The 26861-nt window shown below is 45.3% G+C and overlaps 1 protein-coding gene across 1 annotated transcript in view; it reads right to left on the bottom strand.

The window, feature by feature from the left end:
* SLC43A1 (solute carrier family 43 member 1) overlaps positions 1-26861 on the bottom strand; it is a 228194-nt gene that overhangs the window by 183842 nt on the left and 17491 nt on the right. The window contains exons 2-5 of the mRNA XM_063958575.1: positions 19486-19713; positions 16806-17010; positions 10385-10440; positions 8110-8186 (exon numbers count right to left, since the gene is read on the bottom strand). Coding sequence (XP_063814645.1) covers positions 8110-8186; positions 10385-10440; positions 16806-17010; positions 19486-19639 — 492 coding nt within the window. The 5' untranslated portion in view covers positions 19640-19713. The remainder of the gene's footprint in view (positions 1-8109; positions 8187-10384; positions 10441-16805; positions 17011-19485; positions 19714-26861) is intronic.

The following is a 26861-nucleotide window of genomic DNA, read 5'->3' as shown; positions in this document are numbered from 1 at the left end:
TTGAGGTACTGTGTCCCCGGTACCAAATACCATCTAGGTTCCATTTCTCTAGGCAGGCGATACCGAAAATGTACACTGACCTCAGAAAAAGACTCACCAGTGTCCTAAAAAATGCAGTTGTACCCAATGTCCACTTAACCACAGACATGTGGACAAGTGGAGCAGGGCAGACTCAGGACTACATGACTGTGACAGCCCACTGGGTAGATGTATTGCCTCCCGCTGCAAGAACAGCAGCGGTGGCACCAGTAGCAGCATCTCGCAAACGCCAACTCTTTCCTAGGCAGGCTACGCTTTGTATCACCGCTTTCCAGAATACGCACACAGCTGAAAACCTCTTACAGCAACTGTGGAAGATCATCGCAGAATGGCTTACCCCAATTGGACTTTCCTGGGGATTTGTGGCATCGGACAACGCCAGCAATATTGTGCGTGCATTACATCTGGGCAAATTCCAGCACGTCCCATGTTTTGCACATACCTTGAATTTGGTGGTGCAGAATTATTTAAAAAAACGACAGGGGCGTGCAAGAGATGCTGTCGGTGGCCAGAAGAATTGCGGGCCACTTTCGGCGTACAGGCACCGCGTACAGCAGACTGGAGCACCACCAAAAACACCTGAACCTGCCCTGCCATCATCTGAAGCAAGAGGTGGTAATGAGGTGGAATTCAACCCTCTATATGCTTCAGAGGATGGAGGAGCAGCAAAAGGCCATTCAAGCCTATACATCTGGCCACGATATAGGCAAAGGAGGTGGAATGCACCTGTCTCAAGCGCAGTGGAGAATGATTTCAACGTTGTGCAAGGTTCTGCAACCTTTTGAACTTGCCACACGTGAAGTCAGTTCAGACACTGCCAGCCTGAGTCAGGTCATTCCCCTCATCAGGCTTTTGCAGAAGAAGCTGGAGACATTGAAGGAGGAGCTAACAGAGCAATTCCGCTAGGCATGTGGGACTTGTGGATGGAGCCCTTCATTCGCTTAACCAGGATTCACGGGTGGTCAATCTGTTGAAATCAGAGCACTACATTTTGGCCACCGTGCTCGATCCTAGATTTAAAACCTACGTTGTATCTCTCTTTCCGGCAGACACAAGTCTGCAGAGGTTCAAAGACCTGCTGGTGAGAAAATTGGCAAGTCAAGCGGAACGTGACCCGTCAACATCTCCTCCTTCACATTCTCCCGCAACTGGGGGTGCGAGGAAAAGGCTACGAATTCCGAGCCCACCCGCTGGCGGTGATGCAGGGCAGTCTGGAGCAAGTGCTGACATCTGGTCCGGACTGAAGGACCTGCCAACGATTACTGACATGTCGTCTACTGTCACTGCATATGATTCTCTCACCATTGAAAGAATGGTGGAGGATTATATGAGTGACCGCATCCAAGTAGGCACGTCAGACAGTCCGTACGTATACTGGCAGGAAAAAGAGGCAATTTGGAGGCCCTTGCAGAAACTGGCTTTATTCTACCTAAGTTGCCCTCCCTCCAGTGTGTACTCCGAAAGAGTGTTTAGTGCCGCCGCTCACCTTGTCATCAATCGGCGTACGAGGTTACTTCCAGAAAATGTGGAGAAGATGATGTTCATTAAAATGAATTATAATCAATTCCTCCGTGGAGACATTCACCAGCAGCAATTGCCTCCAGAAAGTACACGGGGACCTGAGATGGTGGATTCCAGTGGGGACGAATTAATAATCTGTGAGGAGGGGGATGTACACAGTGAAAGGGGTGATGAATCGGACGATGATGATGAGGTGGACATCTTGCCTCTGTAGAGCCAGTTTGTGCAAGGAGAGATTGATTGCTTCTTTTTTGGTGGGGGCCCAAACCAACCAGTCATTTCAGTCACAGTCGTGTGGCAGACCCTGTCGCTGAAATGATGGGTTCGTTAAAGTGTGCATGTCCTGTTTATACAACATAAGGGTGGGTGGGAGGGCCCAAGGACAATTCCATCTTGCACCTCTTTTTTCTTTGCGTCATGTGCTGTTTGGGGAGTATTTTTTTGAAGGGCCATCCTGCGTGACACTGCAGTGCCACTCCTAGATGAGCCAGGTGTTTGTGTCGGCCACTTGGGTCGCTTACCTTAGTCACACAGCTACCTCATTGCGCCTCTTTTTTTCTTTGCGTCATGTGCTGTTTGGGGAGTATTTTTTTGAAGGGCCATCCTGCGTGACACTGCAGTGCCACTCCTAGATGGGCCAGGTGTTTGTGTCGGCCACTTGGGTCGCTTAGCTTAGTCACACAGCTACCTCGGTGCAAATTTTAGGACTAAAAATAATATTGTGAGGTGTGAGGTGTTCAGAATAGACTGAAAATGAGTGGAAATTATGGTTATTGAGGTTAATAATACTTTGGGATCAAAACGACCCCCAAATTCTATGATTTAAGCTGTTTTTTAGGGTTTTTTGAAAAAACACCCGAAACCAAAACACACCCGAATCCGACAAAAAAATTTCGGTGAGGTTTTGCCAAAACGCGTCCGAATCCAAAACACGGCCGCGGAACCGAACCCAAAACCAAAACACAAAACCCGAAAAATGTCCGGTGCACATCACTAGTTTGAACCCCATGTTAGTGGGTGTTCCATTCTATTGGGTTTATCAGCACATATGAAAAAAAAAAGAGGTGTCATCTTTAAGGTATAGCACCAGGGGTGTCTTTCATACAGTCTTTTTTTCAGAGATGCAGCAAATGGAAAAACACGGCCAAACCTCCCAAAATGGCATTTCCGGAGGTCTGGGCGTGTACCACATATGCACCAAGCCCCACAGAATGCAATAGATTCCTGGGCTTGGATGCGGTGGACAACACCATCTTCAGCGCAATAGGAGCCTATGAGCTTCTATCACACTGCCCCTTCTGAGATCCCTTCCAGCACCCCCCCCCCTCCTTCCCTGCGCAGTGCGCACGTCACTCGACGCATGCACAGATAGGATACCGAGTCACAAACCCAGAAGTCCTATCATCGCAAAGGACAGCTCTTACCGGTACTGTTGTGCCTAGGGGTGCCCTCACCCCTAAATCCTCCCCTGCCTGCACTTGACCAATCCCAGCAAATCCCTGGCAAAATGAATGCCCTATATGGACATAAAACACATTCTTTCAAAACTTGCCAGCAGGGCATTTGCCAAGTGGCCACACCATCCGTAACCACCCCAATTGGCCGCCTATTCCCCCGTGTGTTTCACTGACGCCTGACGACTGCTATGTGCTCCTCCAGCCTCCCTGTGCACTCTGCAGGATCCACCATCTAACCCACAGCCCAAACTCTCAGGGTGGGATCAGCAGCACTTGGCAAGAGTAATGGATGTCTGCGGCAATACACTTTCACACTTTATCCAGGCCATCAGGGACACGCCCGTCATCCGTGTTATCTACTACAGGATTCCTCTCCCCTTTAGTCCCCCCCCCCCATCTCCTGCAGTGTCATGGGAGGGACTGGAGCACAGGACGTGATGCAGGAAATGTAAGCAGCAGCATGGGGGGGGGGGGGGCTCTATCTATCCATGGGGGGGGGGGTACTCTCTCTATCTCTCTAAGGGGATGAGCAGTTCCGGATTTCCCACTAGGCACGTGAGGCATATGTCTAGGGGCGGGAAATCCTGCGGGTGGCACAGCAGGTTCCTCCCCATCTCCGCCATTGCCAGACACCGGTGGCTGCTGACTGCCCTCACCTCCCGCCGCCCACAGTGTTATTCCTGCACTGCCCACATCCCTGTCCACCACCAATCTCCCCCCATCCGCCAACGGTTGCCCCTGCCACATAACCCCATCCACCTGGCTGGCCACAGATAGAAGAGGTGTAGTATAAGATTTGTAGTTTAATTTCTACTGCTCAAATTCTGAGCAGTAAAATAAATAAATACAAATCCCATGATGCATTGTGCAATATAAATATGGCTGCCACTGAAGCAGGACAGCATGTGAGTTTTGTGTGTGAGAGTTTTATGTGTGTGTTTTGCTATATGTGGTAAAGAGGTGCATGTATGTGCATGCTGGATGGGATGGATGGCAACTGGTTTGGGATTGGCTGTGATGGCAGCTGATTTGGGACTGGTTTGGATCTGAGTTGACTGGGACTGGTGGGGTTGGCAACTGGTGTTGGACTGGCTCAGATTTTAGCTGCTGGAGACTGAATGGATGGGAGCTACATAAGACTGGTAAGCAAGGAACATATGTGACAGTGGGCTGTGGGGAAGATGGTGTGCTGAGAGTTGACACAGGCGGAGATGATGGTGTGCTGACAGACAACGCAGGGAGGAAATTATGTTGTGCTAAGAGACGATGCAGATGGGAGATGGCGTACTGGGGTCAGGAAGTGACAAAGGGGGTACAAGTCTAGTTAACTGCTGTTGTATGATGATGACCTTGTTCCTACACAAACAGGCATCTTCCAGATGATATCCTACATGAATAGTGAATACATTTCTTCAGAGGCTCCCCATTATGCATCATATAGGTAAGGTGCATTTTGACTGTAAAGGAATGTTCCCAGAGTAACAAGAATGTTGTGCCTAGGGGCGACCAGTCCCCTAAATCCGCCTCTGGGGATGAGGAAAAGGAGGAATGAGGTGTAGGGGCTCTACCTGGCATAACGTGTATAAGGGGCTCTACTGTGGTGTAACATGTATAAGGGGTTCTACTGTGTGGTGTAATGCGAGTAGCGGACCCTACCGTGGGGTGTATTGTAAGCAACGGATACTACCGTGGGGTGTAATTTTAGTAACGGACGCTACTGTGCTCTCTCGGGGTATGTATGTATGTATATATATATATTTATGAATTTAGTGTTTATACATATATTTTTGAAAGTAATTGAGTGAATTATGTTAGCTGTAAACAAGGTGGACTTTACGCCATTGTCCATACTTTATATAAACATTTATTTGGGTAATATATAGCAAGAACATCATCTCTGTTATGTATATATTTCTAGTTTTACACCACAAAAATTGGCCACTGCCATTGAAGAGACTAAATCAGAAAAATGGCTGCCATAATACATGTGTTCTTAAAGACGAATGGAGGAAAATTTTACCTTGTGTATGTAAAAAACTTGTCTGACAATGATTGTACTTGTAGCATCATGTGATCTTGTGACGAGCAGATACTAGTGATAATGATACTAGTGATAATTAAAATATGAACTTGGCTATAAAACTACTCTCCATTAGAATGGGGGTTATAGCTACTGACAAAGTCACGTATGATGAAATGCTTTTTGGCGGCACCCACTGAGACCCTGAGGCTGAAATGGTGACATCACAGTACCTGGAACAGATAGTGCTGAGTGCTGCATGGACGTTGATGGTGCCAGGGAATATAGCGACTACAAAGTGCGGAACTTGTGAGGGGTGGGCCAGGTGCAAAAACATACTTTAGGCCCCCCTCCACTTACCCAATCCAAGTTCATAATATGCCACATGCCAGTGAGTGACAAGGAAAGGCAGAGGATGACAGAGAAAAGCAGTGGGTCGCAGAGACAGGCATGACAGGGAGAGGTAACAGGGTTTGGCAGAAGGTGACAGGGAGACGGTGTATATGTAACAGTGGGTATGGCTGCACCTGCTATCTCTAAATAGGCCAACAGCACTGGTTAAGTAAGTGGCAGTGGCGTAACAAGGTCGGGGCAAGCAAGGTGCATTCCGTGGGCACCGTGGCAGGCCCAGCAGAGTGGGGCACCGCTGACCAGGGCATCGCACCAGCACTGACTGCCCCGCCAGCCATTTTTTCGCCACACTGTCCGCCGCCCACCCAGTATGCGCCGCACCTCCCGCCCACCATTGCGGCACCTCATGACTCTCCACACCATCGCCTGCCATCTCTTGCCTCTTGCCTGTCCTCACTATCGGCTCCGAGAAGGTGATAGAGGGAGGGGAGGAAGAGACACAGACTAAGGGGGAAGGGGGGTGGAAGAAACACAGAGAGTCATTGAAGGGGGGTGCACTGAACTGAGACATAGACTGAAGGGGGGAAGACACTGCACTGAGACATAGATTCAAGGGGGGGCAGAGAGACAGAATGAATGCAGGGTAAAGAGACATAGGAAGACACAGAATGAAGGGCTGGAGATGATGGTGTGGCTGAGAGACGATGCAGTGGGGTGATGGTGTGCTCAGAGACGACGCAGGGGGAGGTGATGGTGTGCTGAGAGGCAACACAAGGGGAGGTAATCGTGTGCTGAGAAACAATGCAGGGGAAGGTGAAGGTGTGCTGAGAGACGATGCAGGGGGAGGTGATGTTGTGCTAAAAGACGACACTGGGGGAGGTGAAGGTGTGCTGAGAGACAATGTGGTGGGGAGATGATGGTGTTCTGAGAAACAACATGGTGGGAAGATGCTGGTGTGCTGAGAGACGAAGCATGGGGAGAAATGATGGTGTGCTGAGAGACGATGCGATGGGAAGATGATGGTGTGCTGAGAGATACAGGGGGAGATGATGGTGTGGCTGAGAGACGCAGGGGTCAGGAAGTGACACAGGGGGCACAAGTCTGTTTTAACCACTGTATGATAATGACCTTGTTATTATTCCTACACAAATCTTCCAGACGATGTGACCTTCATGAATAGTGAATACCGAACAGGAAGGATCCATTTCTTTAGAGGTTCCACATTCTGAGAAACCATCATAAACAGTAGGTAAGGTGCATATGGAATTGAAAGGAATGTTCACAGAGTGACGAGAGATGGGTGGATTGTCATGTTGGGATGACCCATTTCCAGCAGCAATACCCCTTCCAGTGTGTGGCCACACCCACTTTTCAGCGCACGCACATATTGTACTATGCATTTTTTGGGGGAAGGGGTGGGGGGCACCATTCTTCATCTTGCTCTGGGCACTGAAAACCCTAGTTACGCCTCTGGTAACTGGGCTTTTCATAGTTTAGGTTATTCACTGGTATTTGCCTATATACAGTAACTCTGCAATATCAATACCTGCACAGAAATTATTTCCAACAATGGGAACACAGCCAATTACACCGATCATGAGCTGCCTTTAATTCATAGCTGTGATACAGGAAGAATTCTGTGAATTAGAGGCAGTAATGGGCACTACACACAGCGTGATGCGCCGCCAAGGTGCCCTGACGGCCGGTGGGGTGACAGGGGGAGTGAAGTTTCTTCACTCCCCCCGTCACCCGGCTCTATAGCACTGCATGCTAATATGGACGAGATTGTCCACATTGGCTTGTATGTTTAAACGAGCCGGCACCAGTGATGAACTAGCGTGGGGCCGCTCATTGTTGGTGCATACACACTGAAAGATATGAACGATATCTCGTTCATTAATGAGCGAGATCGTTAATATCTATCAGTGGTATCACCCAGTGTGTAGGGCCTATAACAGTCTGCGATCATCAGTGCTAACAGGCAGCAGAACTACACTATCAGTTCGGCTCATATGACAAACAGATGAGGCTGCACATATAAAAGGTAACCTGACCCTGCAGATATAAGAGGGAAAGTGAGCAGTGCCAGACTCTTCAGAGCGCATGCATCAATATGAGGGGAGGCACACAGGCTCCCGCCTCTAAAGTGTTGGCAATGTGTGTAGCAGAGTTACAGTAAATGTCCACACCAGCAGATTGAAAGATAACCCATGAACAAGCCCAGTGTAGCTAAACCAGGTATCCGTTCAGATGGTCGACAATTTTAAGGTCGACACTCATTAGGTCGACCACTATTGGTCGACACTGACATGGTCCACATGGACAAATGGTTGACACGTGAAAAGGTCGACATGGCTTTTAAAAAAAAATAATAATTAGAGTTTAATTTTTTGGTGTCTGGTTTGCACTGACGTCAGCGACCCCTCCAAAAATGCCTAGGCACACCTGCGTTTTTTCTGACACCAAGAAACGTCAGGTTTCCACCGAGAAATGCCGGCTTCCTGTCAGTCAAACAGCGGTTACATTGCAATTATGATTAGTACGCAATTTCTGTCGCTATTACCCCTCGCACGTGCGCAATGCGAACGCTACACATGCACAGTCGTTCTATAATCTCTCAATTTGCGACTTCTCAGAATAGCGATCCATGCTGAATTAGGCCCAAATACACTATTCAAATAAAGTCCATACTATTTACCATAGGAGTCACAGAGCACTTACTGTTAGAGATGTGAACGTCAGACAGATACCTCCAAAACCATTTAGAGACAGAGCAAGAAATATCACCGGGGCTAACACTGTAAAAATCATACAAATCAGATGGTTACATCTATATTATATTCTGATAGATACGGATGGAAATACATTAGTAAGGAGCTCTGAGAGTTGTGATTTATTTATGAAAGGTAACAAATAATAATCTATTACAGTAAGGAGCAGTTAAATTAAAAGTATATTGTAAAATTTAGAGAAGTTAAACAAAGAGTAAAATAATAGGAAGTAGATGACCTTCAGTAACAACTAAACAAATACAAAATGAATAAGTATACTTTAAATCAACTTTGTGTAGTAGCAGGTGGTCAGCGCTTAATGTCATCAATTGTTTATGCTGTGGGAGAGAAGCGTCTATGTGCAAACTGTATCTTATTGTAAAATGTAACAGATGACTGAATAATGTTCTGTTTATAACTGATACAATTTATTCAATTAGGAGACATAGCACTCCACACATAAACAGACAATGTCAACTTCTGGCAAAATCAGATCATGTAATGCTGACTGATGATAGACCAGTGGGGTTTGTATTAGCTTGAAACTCAATAGTCTGTGTTGCAAATGCAGTCAAAAATACAGTCAATGATGAGCTGGTATTCGAGGTGGGGGTTTTATGTCCTGGGGGGATGGCGTCCTGTTTCCGCCAGTTGCATAAACTTACCCTTCTTCTTTGCGGCTTGTGTGTGGGGATATCCGTTGTAGTTGCTAATGTGCTTCTTCTTGGTGCATCGTCCCTGATGCTGTTAGAATCTGGAGGTGGTGTGTGCAAGCCTGTACTCCCGATTCCACGCAGCCCGGGACCACCACTGGCTTCCGAACTTCATGGATCCGGTGTTCTCACAAGAACACATGGCTCCTGAATGCTCTCAGCGCTGACTGGCTGCTCTATTCTGCTCGCTGGAGAGGAGACTTAGGGGTGTTTTTGCAGAGTGTGGTTGTTGCTGGATGTGCAGATCTGTAAAGGTGCTTGATTTCTCCAATGCATATCGGCCCTGTGGGCCTTCCTCAGGGAGTGTGGTATGTGCCATCTTGGTTGTGGTCAGGTTTATAAAGGTCCCTTGAAACAATTTAATTGGTTGTGAGTTTATTGGTGGGTGGGGACTAATTGAAACGCAGGGCCTAATACAGAGTTGATCGCAGCAGGATTTTTGTTAGCAGTGGGCAAAAGCATGTGCACTGCAGAGGGGGGGGGGGGGCAGGTATAACGTGCAGAGAGTTAGACTTGGGTGGGGTGTGTTCAAACTGAAATCTAAATTGCAGTGTAAAAATAAAGCAGCCAGTATTTACCCTGCACAGAAACAAAATAACCCACCCAAATCTAACTCTCTCTGCAAATGTAATATCTGCCCCCCCCCCCACTTGCAGTGCACATGGTTTTGCCCAGCTGCTAACAAGTTTGCTGCTGCGATCAACTCTGACTTACCCCCCTAGTCCCTACTTAATTTAGCACATTCAGTCTCTCTTGTGACAGATTGTTCTTGGATAGTGATGTGAGGGTGATTTGTAACAGAGTTGTGTGTTGTTACTTTCTAATAATGAGGCGCATTAAGACATTAGGACAGTATGGAGAATGGATGTAAAATGAGGGTGTCAGGGTCTACTAATTGGTGTTAATTGGACCTGTTTGTGATATGATGTAACATATGTTTTCCTCGGAGTTATATTGGTTATACATGGGATATGATGCCATGTAATTGTGTGGTATACGGCTATAAGTCAAAATTGTATGTGGATGTGTGATGAAGGATGACTATATACGTAGTGAGTCCGTTTCATTAAAAAATGAAGGTTAGATCAGAGTGGTGTTGGATACCCGACATTGCCATATTTTTGGCTGTGTCTGCTACTTCACTTATTAGCGTAGGATCACTGTCTTCACTTCGTTATCTATGTTGATGCCTTGGGGTCTGAATGTTTTCAGTGTATAGATCCACTTCAGTTCTTCTCTGTTTATGATTTTATCGAAATCTCCTCCACTCCAGTTCTTGGATATTTTTGTATTCCCAGAAATGTCAATCCATTTGGATTTTGGTTATTATGTAATTTGAAGTGTTGCGAGAGATTATGAGTTTCCATTCCTTTTTTTATGTTTCTGATGTGCTCTGAGATCCTGGTTTTTAATTTCCTGGTGTACTCCCTACATACTGCAGTTTGCATTTAATCTAACAAAATTAATAAAGTATAAACTACAGTAGATTACATTTTCACAAAGATCACTTACCTGATGGATCATATCCAGAGAGAGCCACCAGAGCACATGACAGTGCAAAGCAGAAGCTGTGAAAATAAGAGAAAAGTGAGTCCTCACAATCACAGCACGTCCATCACTATTATCCAGAATGCCCTGCGTTAAATGCACAGCTGTGATTAAGAGTGTGATGCAGAAATGCCAAAACTGCAACCAAAACTCCAAAAATGCAATTTTCTGAGGTTTGACCGCTTTTCTCATATGTACCAAGCACTTGGATGTGGTGGGCAACATCATCTTTAGGCTTCTTATCATGTTTCCCCCTGAGCGGGATCCAAACGGATACCTCCCAGTACCCACCACGACATGTTCATCACTCGACACATGCGCAGAAGGACTTCTGGATTCTAAACCCAGCAGTCCTTCTATCGCAAAGGACAGCTTTTACCGGGAGGGCTGTCCATTGTGATTTTCTTCAAACATACGGCATTAATAAAAGTTGTTATACTTGCGATGACTGGCAGGTTGCATTGAATGCAAAATGCAATGTCATGCATCGCGCATTAGTGTTAATCAGTCTGTAAAAATCTAATATTGCCAAAATAAAAAACCATCCACAGCAAACTCAATGAACAATTTAACAAATACAGCTAAATCTGCATATATAGAAAAAAAAAAAAAAACAAAGGATGAATCATCCATCTGCTCCATAGGGGGTATTCAATTAGTGCAAAATTTTCCAAAAGTCGGAAAATCTGCACTTTTCGGCCGTTTTTAGGGCGAATTACATTTGCCCTTTTCAAAGCCAGTGACACATTTTCAGGTTCTTATCGCCCAACCTGATTCGAAATAAAACCCGAAAAGGCATGTGCAAAAATGGATTAAAAAAACGGTTGAAAACGTCTGCTATGGCTTAAACATATGTCAGCTTGGTGCCGATTTTCCGACTTTTGAAAAATCGGCACTAACTGAATACCCCCTATGTGTAACTTGTTAACTGGAAAGGGGAAGTGGAAGCCAAAGGTCCCTGTCTGTCAGCAGAGCTGGATTAACAACAAGGCAGTTTGGACAGTTTCCAAGCGTCCACCACACACTTGCCCCCCCCTCCCCCTCCCATACATAGCTAAATCACCAGTGTGGGGGGCACTGTGGACATATGTGAACTTGGGGTACTATAGGGTGTTTAACACATTTGTGATGTTGGATGTGCTGTATATACATATTATACTTTTTAATAACATTGGCAGTACAGTGCATCCGGAAAGTATTCACATTGCTTCACTTTTTCCACATTTTGTTATGTTACAGCCTTATTCCAACATGTAATAAATTCATTTTTTTCCCTCCAAATTCTACACACAATACCCTATAATGACAACGTGAAAAAACTAAGAAATCACGTGGTACGTAAGTATTCACAGCTTTTGCCATGAAGCTCAAAATTGAACTCGGATGCATCCTGTTTCCACTGATCATCCTTGAGATGTTCCTACAGCTTAATTGGAGTCCACCTGTGATAAATTCAGTTGATTGGACATGATTTGGAAAGGCATACACCTGTCTATATAAGGTCCCACGCTTGACAGTTCATGTCTGAGCACAAATCAAGCATGAAGTCAAACAAATTGTCTGTAGACCTCCGAGACAGGATTGTCTCGAGGCACAAATCTGGGGAAGGGTACAGAAAAACATCTGCTGTTTTAAAGGTCCCAATGAGCACAGTGGCCTCCATCATCCGTAAATGGAAGAAGTTCAGAACAACCAGAACTCTTCCTAGAGCTGGCCAACCGTTTGAGTAATCGGGGGAGAATTGCCCTAGTCAGGGAGGTGACCAAGAACCTGATGGTCACTCTGTCAGAGCTACAGCATTCCTCTGTGGAGAGAGGAGAACCTTCCAGAAGGACAACCATCTCTGCAGCAATCCACCAATCAGGCCTGTATAATAGAGTGGCCAGACGGAAGCCACTCCTTAGTAAAAAGCACATGGCAGCCCGTCTGGGGTTTACCAAAATGCATCTGAAGGACTCTCAGACCATGAGAAACAAAATTCTCTGGTCTGATGAGACAAGATTGAACTCTTTGGCATGAATGCCAGGCGTCCTGTTTGGAGAAAACCAGGCACCGCTCATCACCAGGCCAATACCATACCTACAGTGAAGCATGGTGGTGGCAGCATTATGCTGTGGGGATGTTTTTCAGCGACAGGAACTGGGAGACTAGTCAGGATAGGGAAAGATGAATGAAGCAATGTACAGAGACATCCTGGATGAAAACCTGCTCCAGAGCGCTCTTGACCTCAGACTGGGGCGACGGTTCATAATTTCAGCAGCACAACGACCCTAAGCACACAGCCAAGATATCAAAGGAGTGGCTTCAGGACAACTCTGTGAATGTCCTTGAGTGGCCCAGCCAGAGCCCAGACTTGAATCTGATTGAACATCTCTGGAGAGATCTGAAAATGGCTGTGCACCGACGCATCCAACCTGAAGGAGCTTGAGAGGTGCGGCAAAGAGGAATGGGCGAAACTGTCCAAAGATAGGTGTGCCAAGCTTGTGGCATCATATTCAAAAAGACTTGAGGCTGTAATTGCTGCCAAAGGTGCATCAACAAAGTATTGAGCAAAGGCTGTGAATACTTATGTACATGTGATTTCTTAGTTTTTTATTTATAAGAAATTTACAAAAATCTTAAAAACACTTTTTTCACGTTCACTTTCCGGATGCACTGTATATATTAATGACAATTGTATTGGTATAGGTCACATATGCAGTGGCGTAAGCGATTTATAATGAGTGCAGAGTGTGCGGTGAACAGGAGCTCCTGGGTCCAGGTAGCCCACATGGCACCCAACTAAATAAATAACATTTCTTCAATATGTACCTTTCCAGAGTCCCGCATCAGCAGCAGTATTACTGCAAAATCACCGGGAAAATGGTGTGGCAGACATTTTTTTCAGCATCTTACACATGTGTAGTAGGGAAATCGCAGGGAAAATGGCAGTCGTGCCACTTCCCTGGCGTGCATGCATAGCATACTATGGCACAGTATGTAGTATACTCTGGTCAGAGTTTACTAGTGCTTAGTGTGATGCGCTGCTGGATAGAGAGGAGGGGGTCTGGACATAGACTGCACACGGACCCCCTCCTCTCTTGATACACCCCTGCACACAAGTTAGTTGCTGTGAGAAGCCACAAATGTTAATCTGGCCCTATCTGAGAGGCTCAAACTTACTGGTTCCATCCCTAGTACTTGGGGTTTTTGGGTGTCTCCAGCAATTAGCCCGATTAGGGCCTGATTTAGATGCGCAAACAAACCGCACGCAATGCTGATGTTCATGTACAGATGTGTCCTCCTTCATTGTCGCTGCAGTCATGCTAAACAGCCCTACTAGTCACGCCTAGTCGCAAGTGCGTTTGTTTTTCTTGGAAACACTGTAACATAGCATTTCATATGCAGATACAGCCGCAGTTGCACAAAGAATAAAGGCATGCCGCGTATCATTTTAATCATCAAAGTCTGCTTGTGCATAGCAAGGCGAATAAGACACATTTTCAGAATAAAAAGACACTCAACATTAGCAGAGTTGCACTGGAACTTCTGTCTCGCTCAGGCATCTGTATGGCGTATTGAGGCTAGCCATATGAGGCCACATCTGTAGTTGAGTGACTTTTTGCAGCTGTGCATGCACAATACGTTCAGAAAACCTCAACTATGAATGCACTACTCTGAGTGTACACACAAAGCCACTGACGTGGTCATTTCAGACAGTAGCAAAAAGCGGACTGTGTTCTGAAATGCACAGCTGCTTCAACAGAGGCCATGTTCAGACAGAGAAACTGCACCAGTAAAGTACAAGTGTTGATGGTGTGCCGATGATGGCATTTCCCAAATAACCGGCAGGGTTATAGCGTACAGAGAAGCAGAAATTGCTTATACTTTCATGCACATGCTAGGAGACTGTGGAAAGTGGTTCACTCGGCCGGTAAAACAGGTTGACGGATGGGAGTGCACATCAGCGCTCATTGCCCGGCCATACACACTAGGCGATTTTGAGCTCAAAGTAGCTCAAAACGCCAAAAATGTGCTACTTTGAGCTCAAAATCGCCCAGTGTGTATGCACCTTTAGGGTCCCCAAACCATTTTCTCGTGTAGGGCCCCATGAAGTCTAAATCAGCATCTGCTTTTAATTTGATTAGGAAAGTGATGATACAATTGTACCCATCTCTGCTAGCAGCAGGTCTTAAAGTAGTCCTGGAGAGGTGGTGAAACTCATTTACCATGCCACCTGCCTGCCCCCTGCCCCCCCCCCCGCCCCCTCCCCCCCAATCGCATTAAGCGGAGCCAAGGCCAGTGCTAGTGTTTTCAGCACCCCCCCCTGCTTACTATAAATTACTGTCTTACTTCCCATACTTTATAATAGGGACATTGATCTCACAAAGAAGCAGCAGTGTCACACAATAATACCACACAGTAGCAGAATCTTATTCACATTACACCGCATGTAGTGCCCCTGATTCATATTACACCTCACAATAATGCCCCTTACTCATGTAACATCACTCAGTAGTGCCCTTTATTCACTTATTCACGTTGTGCTACACAATGGTACCCTTTATACACGTTATGTCACAGAGTAGTGCCCTTTATAAACAATGTCCCCATTTTACACAGCACGGCAGGCGTCCCCATTTTACACAGCGCGGCAGGCAGGCATCCCCATTTTACACAGCGCGGCAGGCAGGCGTCCCCACTTTACACAGCGCGGCAGGCTGGTGTCCCCATTTTACACAGCGCGGCAGGCAAGAGTCCCCACTTTACACAGCGCGGCAGGCAGGTGTCCCCATTTTACACAGCGCGGCAGGCAAGTGTCCCCATTTTACACAGTGCAGCAGGCAGGTGTCAAGTGTGGGGGGGGGAGGGGGGGGGGAAGGGAGGGAGGGGGAGAGAGAGAGAGAAAACTTACTTCTTCCCGCTCTTCGGGTCCGGCCGCCTCAGGTCCCTCGCGCCGGCCGTCTCCTCCTTCCAGGCTTATCTCCTCTCCTCCCTCTTCCCGAGCACTCCTACTCGGGGGGCGGAGTTTCGCGGAATGACGCGTTTGCGTCGTGACGTCACGACGCAAACGCGTCATTCCGCGAAACTCCGCCCCCCGAGCAGGAGCGCTCGGGAAGAGGGAGGAGAGGAGATAAGGACACACAAAGTGCCGCGACGGGCGCCCCGTGCGGTTGCACGGCTCGCCCGCCGCTAGAAACGGCACTGAACATGGTTTTGCCCATTTGCTAACAAATGTTCTGCTGCGATCGACTCTGAATTAGGCCCTATATTATCCTCTGTGCACCAAAGCCCCCTTTTGAATCTGTGCTTGTATGTGTGTGTATGTGTGTAGGGGGGTGGGGGGGGCACTTTTCTATATTCATAATATCAATCTTCACATCTGGCACAGTTTGTTCAGTGTGGCTCACTCCTAATTCTACAGGTAGGCCATCCACGAGTAATTTTACAAGTTTGCACTGTACCTGCATTTCTGATAGTTTCCAAAAATATCTGTTAGTATGAATAGGTCGAATTTTTGTCTGATATTTCCTTAAATGTGTTTCTTTATTTATATCTCTTTTTTATCTTTATTGGTATAAGGATATTCTTACTGTATGCCTAGACTTTTCGAATAGAGATGCTGAACGGATTGCATCCTGATTACTACTATATGGATGTGTCACAAGAATTTAGGTGTGAATAATAGACAAAGTGATGGAAGTACAATGATGTATGGAAAGTTATCTAAAATAAACCACTGAGATTTTTCTTGGTCTGCTACTGTTTGATTATTCAGATTTTAGCTCATACAAAACTTAATTAGGAGACAGGTACTGTACATTTGTTAATGTGTCACACTCCCAACGGTATCCAGACTCCAGGTCGACAGCAAAAAGGTCGACACACCTTAGGTCAACGCCAGTTGGTCGGCACACCTTAGGTCGACATGGACAAAAGGTCGACATGGACAAAAGGTCGACAGGAACAAGGTCGACATGGAAAAAGGTCGACATGAGTTTTTCACGATTTTTTCTTTTTTGGAACCTTTTCATACTTAACGATCCACGTGGACTACGATTGGAACGGTAATCTGTGCCGAGCGAAGCGAAGGCACCATGCCCGAAGCATGGCGAGCGAAGCGAGCCATGCGAGGGGACGCGGTGCACTAACTGGGGTTCCCGGTCACTCTACGAAGAAAACGACACCAAAAAAACATTTAAAACTCATGTCGACCTTTTTCCATGTTGACCTTGTTCCCGTCGACCTTTTGTCCATGTCGACCTTTTGGCCATGTCGACCTAAGGTGTGTCGACCAATTGACGGCGACCAAAGGTGTGTCGACCCTGAGTCCCAGACCCCTCCCAACATACAATATTTAGAAGCACCAAACTAGGGTGTGTGTGTGTAGCTCTGGTACACTTACCTTCCCACTAATCTGAGTGGGCGAGGTCCATATCGATCCATCAGAATCCCCAAGGGAAGAGTTGCTGCACTTAATAAAAAGGAACCAATTGTAAAACCCAAATTCAGCATCTCTTCCTGGGCCGTACAAGTCAGCCATGGCTTCGGTAATGAGGCATTAGCTGTTGCTTTATAGGACAATGATTCATTCTCAGAAGAATTTGTCTCTAGAAACAGAAAAAGGCTATATGCTGTTACTGTTATCATGCTTTATTTTGGGAATGAAAACTGCATCAATATTCAGATACTGTTTTGCATTATATTTAATAATGTATAATAAAGTGATTTATATATATTTTTTCTATGAAAGTGTCAGCTACAGTAGTACTGTATGTTTTCTTTCCTATTTCATACATAAGGCAGCAGAAAAAAATCTGCAAATCATTGTATCTCCAAATGGGTTATCACCGAGTATATACTGTATACTTTAATTACATGGGGTAAACCTTTTTTTCTTTTTTTAAATCATCTCTTTGTACAACAAGTTAACACCATAGTGAGATGGCATTAGTAATCCGAGGACAGTGGCTGTATTTGTACCACCATTGTCCATAATAAATAATATACCTCATGCTTTAGGAAAGCACATCAGTGATAGCCATCGCCAGAAGGGAGTATTCAAGTAAAAGCAATGAATCCTGCAAAAACTCCATTTAGTATTTGATTGGAAAATACTTTATTAATTATCAATTGCTGCTGACTTAAGCTAATAGTTGTTATAGTTGTTCTCAGGGCCGTAACTACGTGTGTGCCAAGTGGGCTTGGCACACAGCGCAGTTGCCCTGAGGGCGCACGACCAGCGGCATGTAATGAGTCAAATTGCAGCTCCCTCGGTGCAGGCAGGTGAGAAGGAGAAGGAGGCAGGGGGACTGGAGCCGCAGCAGCGCTATTTCATTGGTAGTAAGCGCCGCTGCAGCAGCCCCCTCTCCTTCTGTATTGGCTGCCCGGCGCTGCTGTGGATGCTGGGATGCAATGTGTAAAAAGGGGGCCTGGCTGCCGCAATGTGTAAAAAGGGGGCCTGGCTGCCGCAATGTGTAAAAAGGGGGCCTGGCTGCCGCAATATGTAAAAAGGGGGACTGGCTGCCGTAATGTGTAAAAAGGGGGACTGGCTGCCGCAATGTGTAAAAAGGGGTACTGGCTGCCGCAATGTGTAAAAAGGGGGACACCGTCTGCCGTAATATGTAAAAAGGGGGCCTGGCTGACGCAATATGTAAAAAGGGGGACTGGCTGACGCAATATGTAAAAAGGGGAACTGGCTGACGCAATGTGTTTAAAGGGGGGGGACCGTCTGCCGTAATGTGTAAAAACTGGGACGCTGTCTGCTGTAATGTGTAAAAAGGAGACGCTGTCTGCCGTAATGTTAAAAAAGGGGACGCTGTCTGCCGTAATGTGTAAAAAAGGGGAAGCTGTCTGCCGTAATGTGTAAAAAGGGGACGCTGTGTGCCGTAATGTGTAAAAAGGGGACGCTGTCTGCCGTAATGTGTAAAAAGGGGGACTGTCTGCCGTAATGTGTAAAAAGGGCGACTGTCTGCTGTAATGTGTAAAAAGGGGACGCTGTCTGCTGTCATGTGTAAAAAGGGGACGCTATCTGCCGTAATGTGTAAAAAGGGGACGCTGTCTGCCGTAATGTGTAAAAAGGGGGACTGTCTGCCGTAATGTGTAAAAAGGGGGACTGTCTGCTGTAATGTGTAAAAAGGGGGACTGTCTGCTGTAATGTGTAAAAAGGGGGACTGTCTGCTGTAATGTGTAAAAAGGAGGACTGTCTGCTGTAATGTGTAAAAAGGGGGACGCTGTCTGCTGTAATGTATAAAAGGGTCTCTACCTGGTGTAGTGGCGCTACTGTGCAGCGTAATTTGAATAATGGAGACTACTGTGCACCGTAGTATGAATTGCTATTATTTTGTGGCCACGCCCCTTCCCCCACACCCCTATATATTTTTCACGCGCCTACGGCGCGCACTGCCCCTATCTTACATGGGGGGGTGCCAATGTCGTTTCTTGCACACAGCGCTAAAATGCCTAGTTACGGCACTGGTTGTTCTGCTATGCTTCCATTACTTTTTATTACGTTATTCAAAATGTTCAAATTTGTTTTTATTCCATCTGTCACTATGAGGTTTATTTTCAACAATGACTACACTGCAGACTCATAAACCACTTTGGGTAAATAAGGCTCTTTTATCCAACACAAGAAAGGCACATGTGTCACCAGTATTGTCTGAGGGGGATGTGGTCAGTATCCCGATGGTCTGGATGCCGGCAGTCAGGTGAGCGATGCCAGAATCCCGACAACACTCAGCAGTACTGACCGCCGACATTCCAAAGGTAAGTATTGGGATGAGGGCCTTGGAGGGGAGGGAGGTGGTTAGGGATAGGCACTAGAGGGCGGGTTAGCCGTAGCTGCCACACACCCCCTCCCAGAGTCTCAGCCCTAGTGGCCACCCCCACTATCTTAGCCCTAGCCGCCACCCTAGGTGGGTTAGGCTAAGGGGCAGGGCAGGGGTAAATTAATTACCTCATCCCCTGTTGGAATTCTAAAAATCGGGATGCCGTGGTCGATCACGGACCACCGGCATCACCAACGCCGGGATTTCATATCACACCCGATGTGAATGATATGCTATTGAAATCTCATTACGCACCTTTGCATAGATGTGAATAAAATCCTTCCTGTTGTAACATGATGAGCAGTGAGCCCCATCCGAACAGAACAGCTGAGAAAAAGAGATTCTCCAGCACTGCAGTACTAGCGATCCACCAGCGGCGAGCAAATGCCGTCTGCAGAGAAGGCGCCATATCCTCAGTGTAAGAAGCAGCAAAGGGACAACCAATGGAAATGGAGCAGAAAAGAAGAAGGGTTTCTCCAGTCACTGTAAATAAAAGACACATAATTGATTGTCACCATATATTAATGCAACATGCAAAAATTATAAAAAAATAGATTGGATTGAGACAGTGGTTCACTCAGAGGAATCACAGGTTACAGAGTGAAATGATCCAAATAAAAAAAGAGGACTTCAGTAGAAAAGGCACGTTTCCTCAACCTTATTACTGCTCTTTTTTGGAAAACGATGCTTAAACATAAATATAGAAACATAAAATTTGACGGCAGATAAGAACCACTTGGCCCATCTAGCTGCCCCTTTTATTATCCTTTAGGTAATCTCAACCCTTATTGAACCTTAGTTCTTTGTAATGATATTCATATGCCCAGGGCCGCTATCAATATATATATATGCTATAGTTAGGGCCATAGCCAGAAATTTGTGGGCCCCATAGCAACATTTTGAAGGGGCCACTGTCCCTTCAAAAAAGCCAACCTGCATTTAACTCTGCATCAGGCCCAACATTAGAAACTGGAATTTATTTTACAGTTCTCATAGACCCATGTGTTTAAGATACCCAGTGTGGCAATATAAGGAGACAAATTACAGGGCAAAGTGCTCACTAGGCACAACGCCAAGTAACATTACACTAACCTTATGCACTGTTGAGTCTGATTTCATTTAGTAGGTGAGTTCTAGTTAATACCAGATAGTTTTCACTATTGAGGTGAAGCATTTAAGAATTTAATCAGCACATCCAAACAGCAAATTACATTGATAGTAAAATGTGGAATAATCAGTTCCCATGAGAGATTATGCGTTAATACCCCTGACTGGAAATGGAATAAATTCCATCAGTTAAACAAACAAGAATATTCAATGTTTTAATGCACTTATTAAACATATTTTAGTTTTACAAGACACTTTATTTATTTAAATGATTTGGAAAGCAAGAAAACTAAAGTGACATTAGGTGGGTGACACATAAACCCGCCCCAACTAACAAAGAGAAAAAAGGCAGGAATGCAAATTCTTATCAAACAAAGGTCTTCCAGTGATTTTATGCCCCATAATAGTGCCCTAGTTTATATTATAAACCATTACATTACAGTGCTGCCCCCAGTTCATATTTTGCCACACTGTAGTGTCACAGTATAGTGTTTCTACTTCATATTGTGTAACATTACAGTGCTCCAGTTCATATTATCTAATATTATAATGCGCTCCAGTTAATTTTATAACACATTACAATGACAGGAGGATGCCGCAAGAAGTTTTATTTATATATATATATATACATACATACATACATACACACTTGTGTGTGTTATTGATGGATTTTCTGGAGTTTTAAAGTACAAGAAGACTTTCCTCTTGAGCACAAGGGATTATGGACTATTGCCGGCTTGGAGTTCCACTTTAATATTACTTGTAATAAGTGGGCAGATGTATTAAGCCTGGAAAAGTGATAAATAAGTGATAAGTGAAAGGTGATAACGCACCAGCCAATCAGCTGCTGTCATTTTTCAAACAGTAATGATTGGCTGGTGCGTTATCACCTTTCACTTATCACTGCTTCATCACTTCTCCAGGCTTAATACATCTCCTCCAATGTTATTTATTGCATTGATGGGATTAATGTATATTTCTTTACCTGTAGTATTAAATGTGGCAGGTAGGTTGTGAGTAAAAGGTTGACCACAGTTTATGTCAGGTATTGAACCTAAATTCTCCCCTTAGGATCAAACAATGCTCAGAAAGGGAAGGAGGTCTATAAAGATGAGCAGGGGACAGAAGGGCATCATCAGAGGCCCTTCATGTGTGTTTGGCTATGTTAGGCCAGGGACCCACAGAACACAGATTGGGCTGTAGTAGGGCAGGGGTTTCTAAAAGTGCTGATGCTGGACCCACTTGCATGGAAGTGATAAGAAAATCCCACTTAGGGTATCGGGATTTCTCTATTGATGAAATAGAAACTAATATTGACACCCACTTATTTCATTTGAGAATGAAATGGCAGTACATAGGGGGTAATCGCAGCAGCAAATTTGTTAGCAGCTGGGCAAAACCATGTGCACTGCAGGTGGAGCAGATATAACATGTGCAGAGAGAGTTAGATGTGGGTGGACTATTTTGTTTCCGTGCAGGGTAAATACTGGCTGCTTTATTTTTACACTGCAATTTAGATTTCAGTTTGAACACACCCCACCCAAATCTAACTCGGCGCATGTGCCACGACTGCAATGCGCAGGCATGTCGCTGCCCGGTGACAGGAAAAGCTGGGCAACGTGGGACCTTACGAAGAATGCGATGGCAGCGCAAGGTGATTGACAGCAAGAAGGTGTTCCTGGGTGGCAACTGACCGTTTTCAGGGAATGGTTGGAAAAGCGCAGGCGTGTCCAGGCGTTTGCAGGGCGGGTGTCTGACATCAATTCCGGGACCTGAAAGGCTGAAGTGATCGCAAGGGCTGAGTAAGTTCAGAGCTACTCAGAAACTGCACAAAATCTTTTTTGCACAGCTCCCCTGCACAAGCGATCGCACACTTGCTAAGCTAAAATACACTCCCCCATAGGCGGCGACTATCTGATCGCACGGCTGCAAAAAAATGCTACCGTGCGATCAACTCGGAATGAGGGCCATAGTGTGGTATACAAATACCTAGATCTAGTTAAATAAAATGTGTACAACCAATTAGCAATGGTAGGGGTAACATTCAACTTACATCTTTACAGTCCCTGGGTGTGAAAATCATATTTTGGTCCAATTTTCAGTAATATTAACTGTGTTTTAGTACCTCTAATCCACCTGGATACGTAATGGTTTCCATACCCAGAAACAACAGACAGTTGTCAGAAATAAATAATAAAATAAGAAATAATGCAAGGCTATATCATTAACATTGCAACGGCAGAAGCCTGTGATTTCAAAATGGGTTTCAGGACAGTTACTGTATCAAGGAATTGTGCAAGAGGCTTAATTAAAACAGTACTGATTCCAGTAACACTGGTCTTCTCCGTGATATGTCTATTTCTTTCTTTTAGTGAGGGTTTAAACACTCTGCCATTATGTGATCCATAACCACAATTAGTTCTCGCACCTTTGGCCAAACTGAGCATTTCATTGGAAATAAGACTCATAAGGTTATATGTCAGTTTCAGAAATCCAAGAAAATTGATTTGTGACATGAACTACTGTGACAAGTTACCAATACAGGTCACAAGCATTTTTTTTTTTTATCATAGGAGCAGAACACTAATAGATCATCCCAGATATGGCATTATGGAACACTTACAATACTACAGCTCATAAACCTATCGAATTTGCCTGACGCGAATCCTGTGCTTTGTACTTTTTCCTCAATTTTGCATCTTAGTTTGCATTTAAAGCCTAATTCAAGGTTGATTGCAAAATAACATTTTCCTCTAATGGGCAAAACCATGGGCCTAATTCAGATCTGATGGCAGCAGCAAATTTGTTAGCAGTTGGGCAAAACCCTGTGCACTGCAGGGGGGACAGATATAACATGTACAGAGCATACTTGCCTACATTGTAGGTCTCCTCTCCGGGAGAAGCCCGGAGAGGAGACGCTGCAGTAGTCTTCGGGGGGCGGGGGCGGATGGTGACATCACCAAGCCCCGCCCCTGCATCGGCAAATGCCGCGATTCGCGGTCTGCGGGAAGGGGGCGGAGCTAAAATGACGCAGTTTGCGTCATTTTAACCCCTACCCCACCTGACGGACCCGCAAAAACGGGAGATTATCTCTCCATCCTGCTCGCATCACTAAGGTGCGAGCAGGATGCGGGAGAGCTGCCCACTCTTCCGGGGGTGCGGGGGGCTACCCCAAAAAACGGGAGCCTCCCGCAGCTTCCGGGAGAGTAGGTAAGTATGGTACAGAGAGAGTTAGATTTGGTGAGTTATATTGTTCCTGTGCAGGGTAAATACTGGCTGCTTTATTTTTACACTGCAATTTAGATTTCAGTTTGAACACACCCCACCCAAATCTAACTCTCTCTGCCCGTTATATCTGCCCCCCCCCCCCCCCCCTGCAGTGCACATGGTTTTGGCCATTAGCTAACAAATTTGCTGCTGCGATCAGATCTGAATTAGGCCCCATGTGCACTGCAGGTGTGAGAGATATAATATGTGCAGAGAGAGTTAGATTTGGGTGGGGTGTGTTTAAACTGAAATCTAAATTGCAGTGTAAAAAGAAAGCAGCCAGTATTTACCCTGCACAGAAACAAAATAACCCACCCAAATCTAACTCTCACTGCACATGTTATATCTGACCCACCTGCAGTGCACATGGTTTGGCCCATTAGGGGAAAATGTTATTTTGCAATCAACCATGAACATTACATTAACCTTATGCACTGTTGAGTCTGACTTAATTTAGTAGGTAAGTTCTAGTTGATACCAGATATGTACTAAGGGGGACATGTACTAAGCAGTGATAAAAGTGGAAAAGCATTGACATAACATTTATAATTTGCATTCTATAAATGTATACAGAGTAGCTGCTTGGTTCTCAAAGGGCAACTTCTCCACTGGCTCACTTCTCCACTTTTATCACTGCTAAGTACATGTCCCCCTTACTGTACTTAGGGGTATATTCAATTGCAGTCGAAAACTGCCGTCTGTCGAAAAGACGTCAGTTTTTTACTTTTTAAGGTCGAATCCTGATTCGACCTATTCAGAGCTGCCGATCCACGTGTTGATGTCGAAAACGGGGCCAAATCTGACAGGTTTTGTCCCCATTTTCGACTATCTCAATCCGACATCAAAATGAGATGGACCCGGAGGAGGCGGGGGGGGGGGGGGGAGCCGCAGGGAGACAGGGTGACAGCGGGCGGACATACAGGAGATCAGCGCTATGATCAGCGCTGCAGCTGGATGTCACTCACCGGCCCGTCGTGGAGCCGGGTGGAAGCTGCCATGAGGTCGGGCGGGTGAGTGACATCCTGCTGCAGCGCTACTCCGTAGCACTGATCTCCTCTGGCTGCCGCCGGCTGTCCCCCAGCGGCTCGCCCCCCCCTCGCCTCCTCCGGGTCCCATCTAAAATTCAACTTGAAAAAGTCGAATTTTAGATGGGATTGAGTAGGGGTTGTCGGATCCATTCCGACAAATACATGTCGGAATGGATCCGACTTTAATTGAATATACCCCTTAGTAGTAGTTTTATGTCACAAATGAATTGCTATAAAGAAATGTAGCAGAAAATCAAACACAAGTATGCACAGCGCAAGTCACTTCTATCGGATATTTCTGTTGAATTTTTATCCTAGAATTTGCTACTCTTTCCTTATTGTGTATTAGTTTTCTTATGGTGTACTAGGAATGACTGTTTTGGCCTGACTAAGTTACAAATGTTACATGTATCTAAAATAACCAAACTAAAAATACGACCATACCTTACACAGGGCACTGCAAAAACTCTACTCCATGCTCTCATTATCTCCCGCATTGATTATTTCCATAGTCTTCTTACTGGTCTTACCTTAAAGAGACTCTCGCCACTACAATACCTTCTGAATGCAGCTGCAAGGCTACTCTTTTCTGCTAGACATTTAGTGTCTACGGATCCACTCTATCAGTCCCTCCATTGGTTACCTGTATTCTACCATATTCAATATAAAATAATTTTACTCACATACAAGGCCATTAACCAAACTACACCAATGTACATTTGTTCACTTATCTCAAAATATCTGCCAACCCAAGCTCATCGCTCTTAACAAGTTCTACGTCTCTCATCCACACTCATTATTCGATCCCATTCACGATTGCAGGACTTTCTTCGGGCTGCACCCACTCTGTGAAATGCCCTCCTATGCACAATAAGACTCCCCTCTAGTCTCCAAAGCTTCAAGCTCACTTCTTCAGGCAAGCTTATAAAATTCGGGAACCGCCCACATAACCTTAATAAACTTTCCTATTCAATTATATCCCCACTGTACAGTCCCCACATATCCTTACATATTTTCTCTTTCTTCACTTTCCCATACTCCTGTCCAAGACCAACATTGCGGTGTGATCATATCATACAGTCCTCCAAGAATCACTGTAATCTGGTGGAACATTATGCAATAGATAAAACCTATCCTTGTGTATTTCCCTGTAGATTGTAAGCTTGCAAGCAGGGCCTTTCTACCTCTATGGCTATCTATTATAACCCAGTTTTGTTTAATCACTGTTGTTTCCAATTGTAAAGCGCTATAACAGAATCTCTGCGCTATATAAGAAACTGTTATAAAGGTCGACAGTACCGTTAGATTTTAGGGCTTAGACTTTTAAAGATTGTTTGGTTAAAGTAGACTTAGTACTCACTAACATACCCGTACCTTGTCTAAGTTGTGTACATTATAGTAGTGACAAATATTGAAATCGCCCAATTATGGTATATTCTGTAAAGGCCAATGAAAACTACAGTACAATTCAGCAGCACACAGAATCTATATCTCCTCACATAATTCAGCAGCATTGCTCTTTCGTAGACATGTGTAGCAGAGTCCCAATTAAAAATGTAAAAATAATAAACCATGGTCAATAAATTATTTCTCCTCAGATAAACTGTTTCAGAATGTGGACAGCAAACCCCTAGATTATTTCAAAGGGCAGAATTGTCCAAGAAATTAGTTTAACATGTCAGAAACCAGAATACATGTCTTCACTTGTCTTAAAATATCACCCAACCAACCAGACCTATCTGCTGGGAGCAGTATCTACATCTCCCATCCACATGCATTACCTGCTCCCATTCACAGTTACAGGACTTTTTTTAGGCTGCAACCACTCTTGAGTCTTTTCTCTAGTCTCCAAACCTTCATTGTTCCCTAAAAACTCACCTCTTCAGACAAGCGTACCAAATTCCAGAACCACCCACATATCATCCCTAAGCTATCCTAATTACATTTTCTCCTTACAGGCCACACATAACCTTACATATTTTATCTTTCTCTGATGTCCTAGTGGATGCTGGGAACTCCGTAAGGACCATGGGGAATAGCGGGCTCCGAAGGAGGCTGGGCACTCTAGAAAGATTTATGACTACCTGGTGTGCACTGGCTCCTCCCACTATGACCCTCCTCCAAGCCTCAGTTAGATCTTGTGCCCGGCCGAGGTTGGATGCACACTAGGGGCTCTCCTGAGCCCTTAGAAAGAAAGTATAGATTTAGGTTTTTTATTTTCAGTGAGAC

Source organism: Pseudophryne corroboree, chromosome 3, assembly GCF_028390025.1.
Source record: "Pseudophryne corroboree isolate aPseCor3 chromosome 3, aPseCor3.hap2, whole genome shotgun sequence".
Taxonomy (NCBI): Eukaryota; Metazoa; Chordata; class Amphibia; order Anura; family Myobatrachidae; genus Pseudophryne; species Pseudophryne corroboree.
This window is presented reverse-complemented; position numbering and strand designations above follow the sequence as displayed.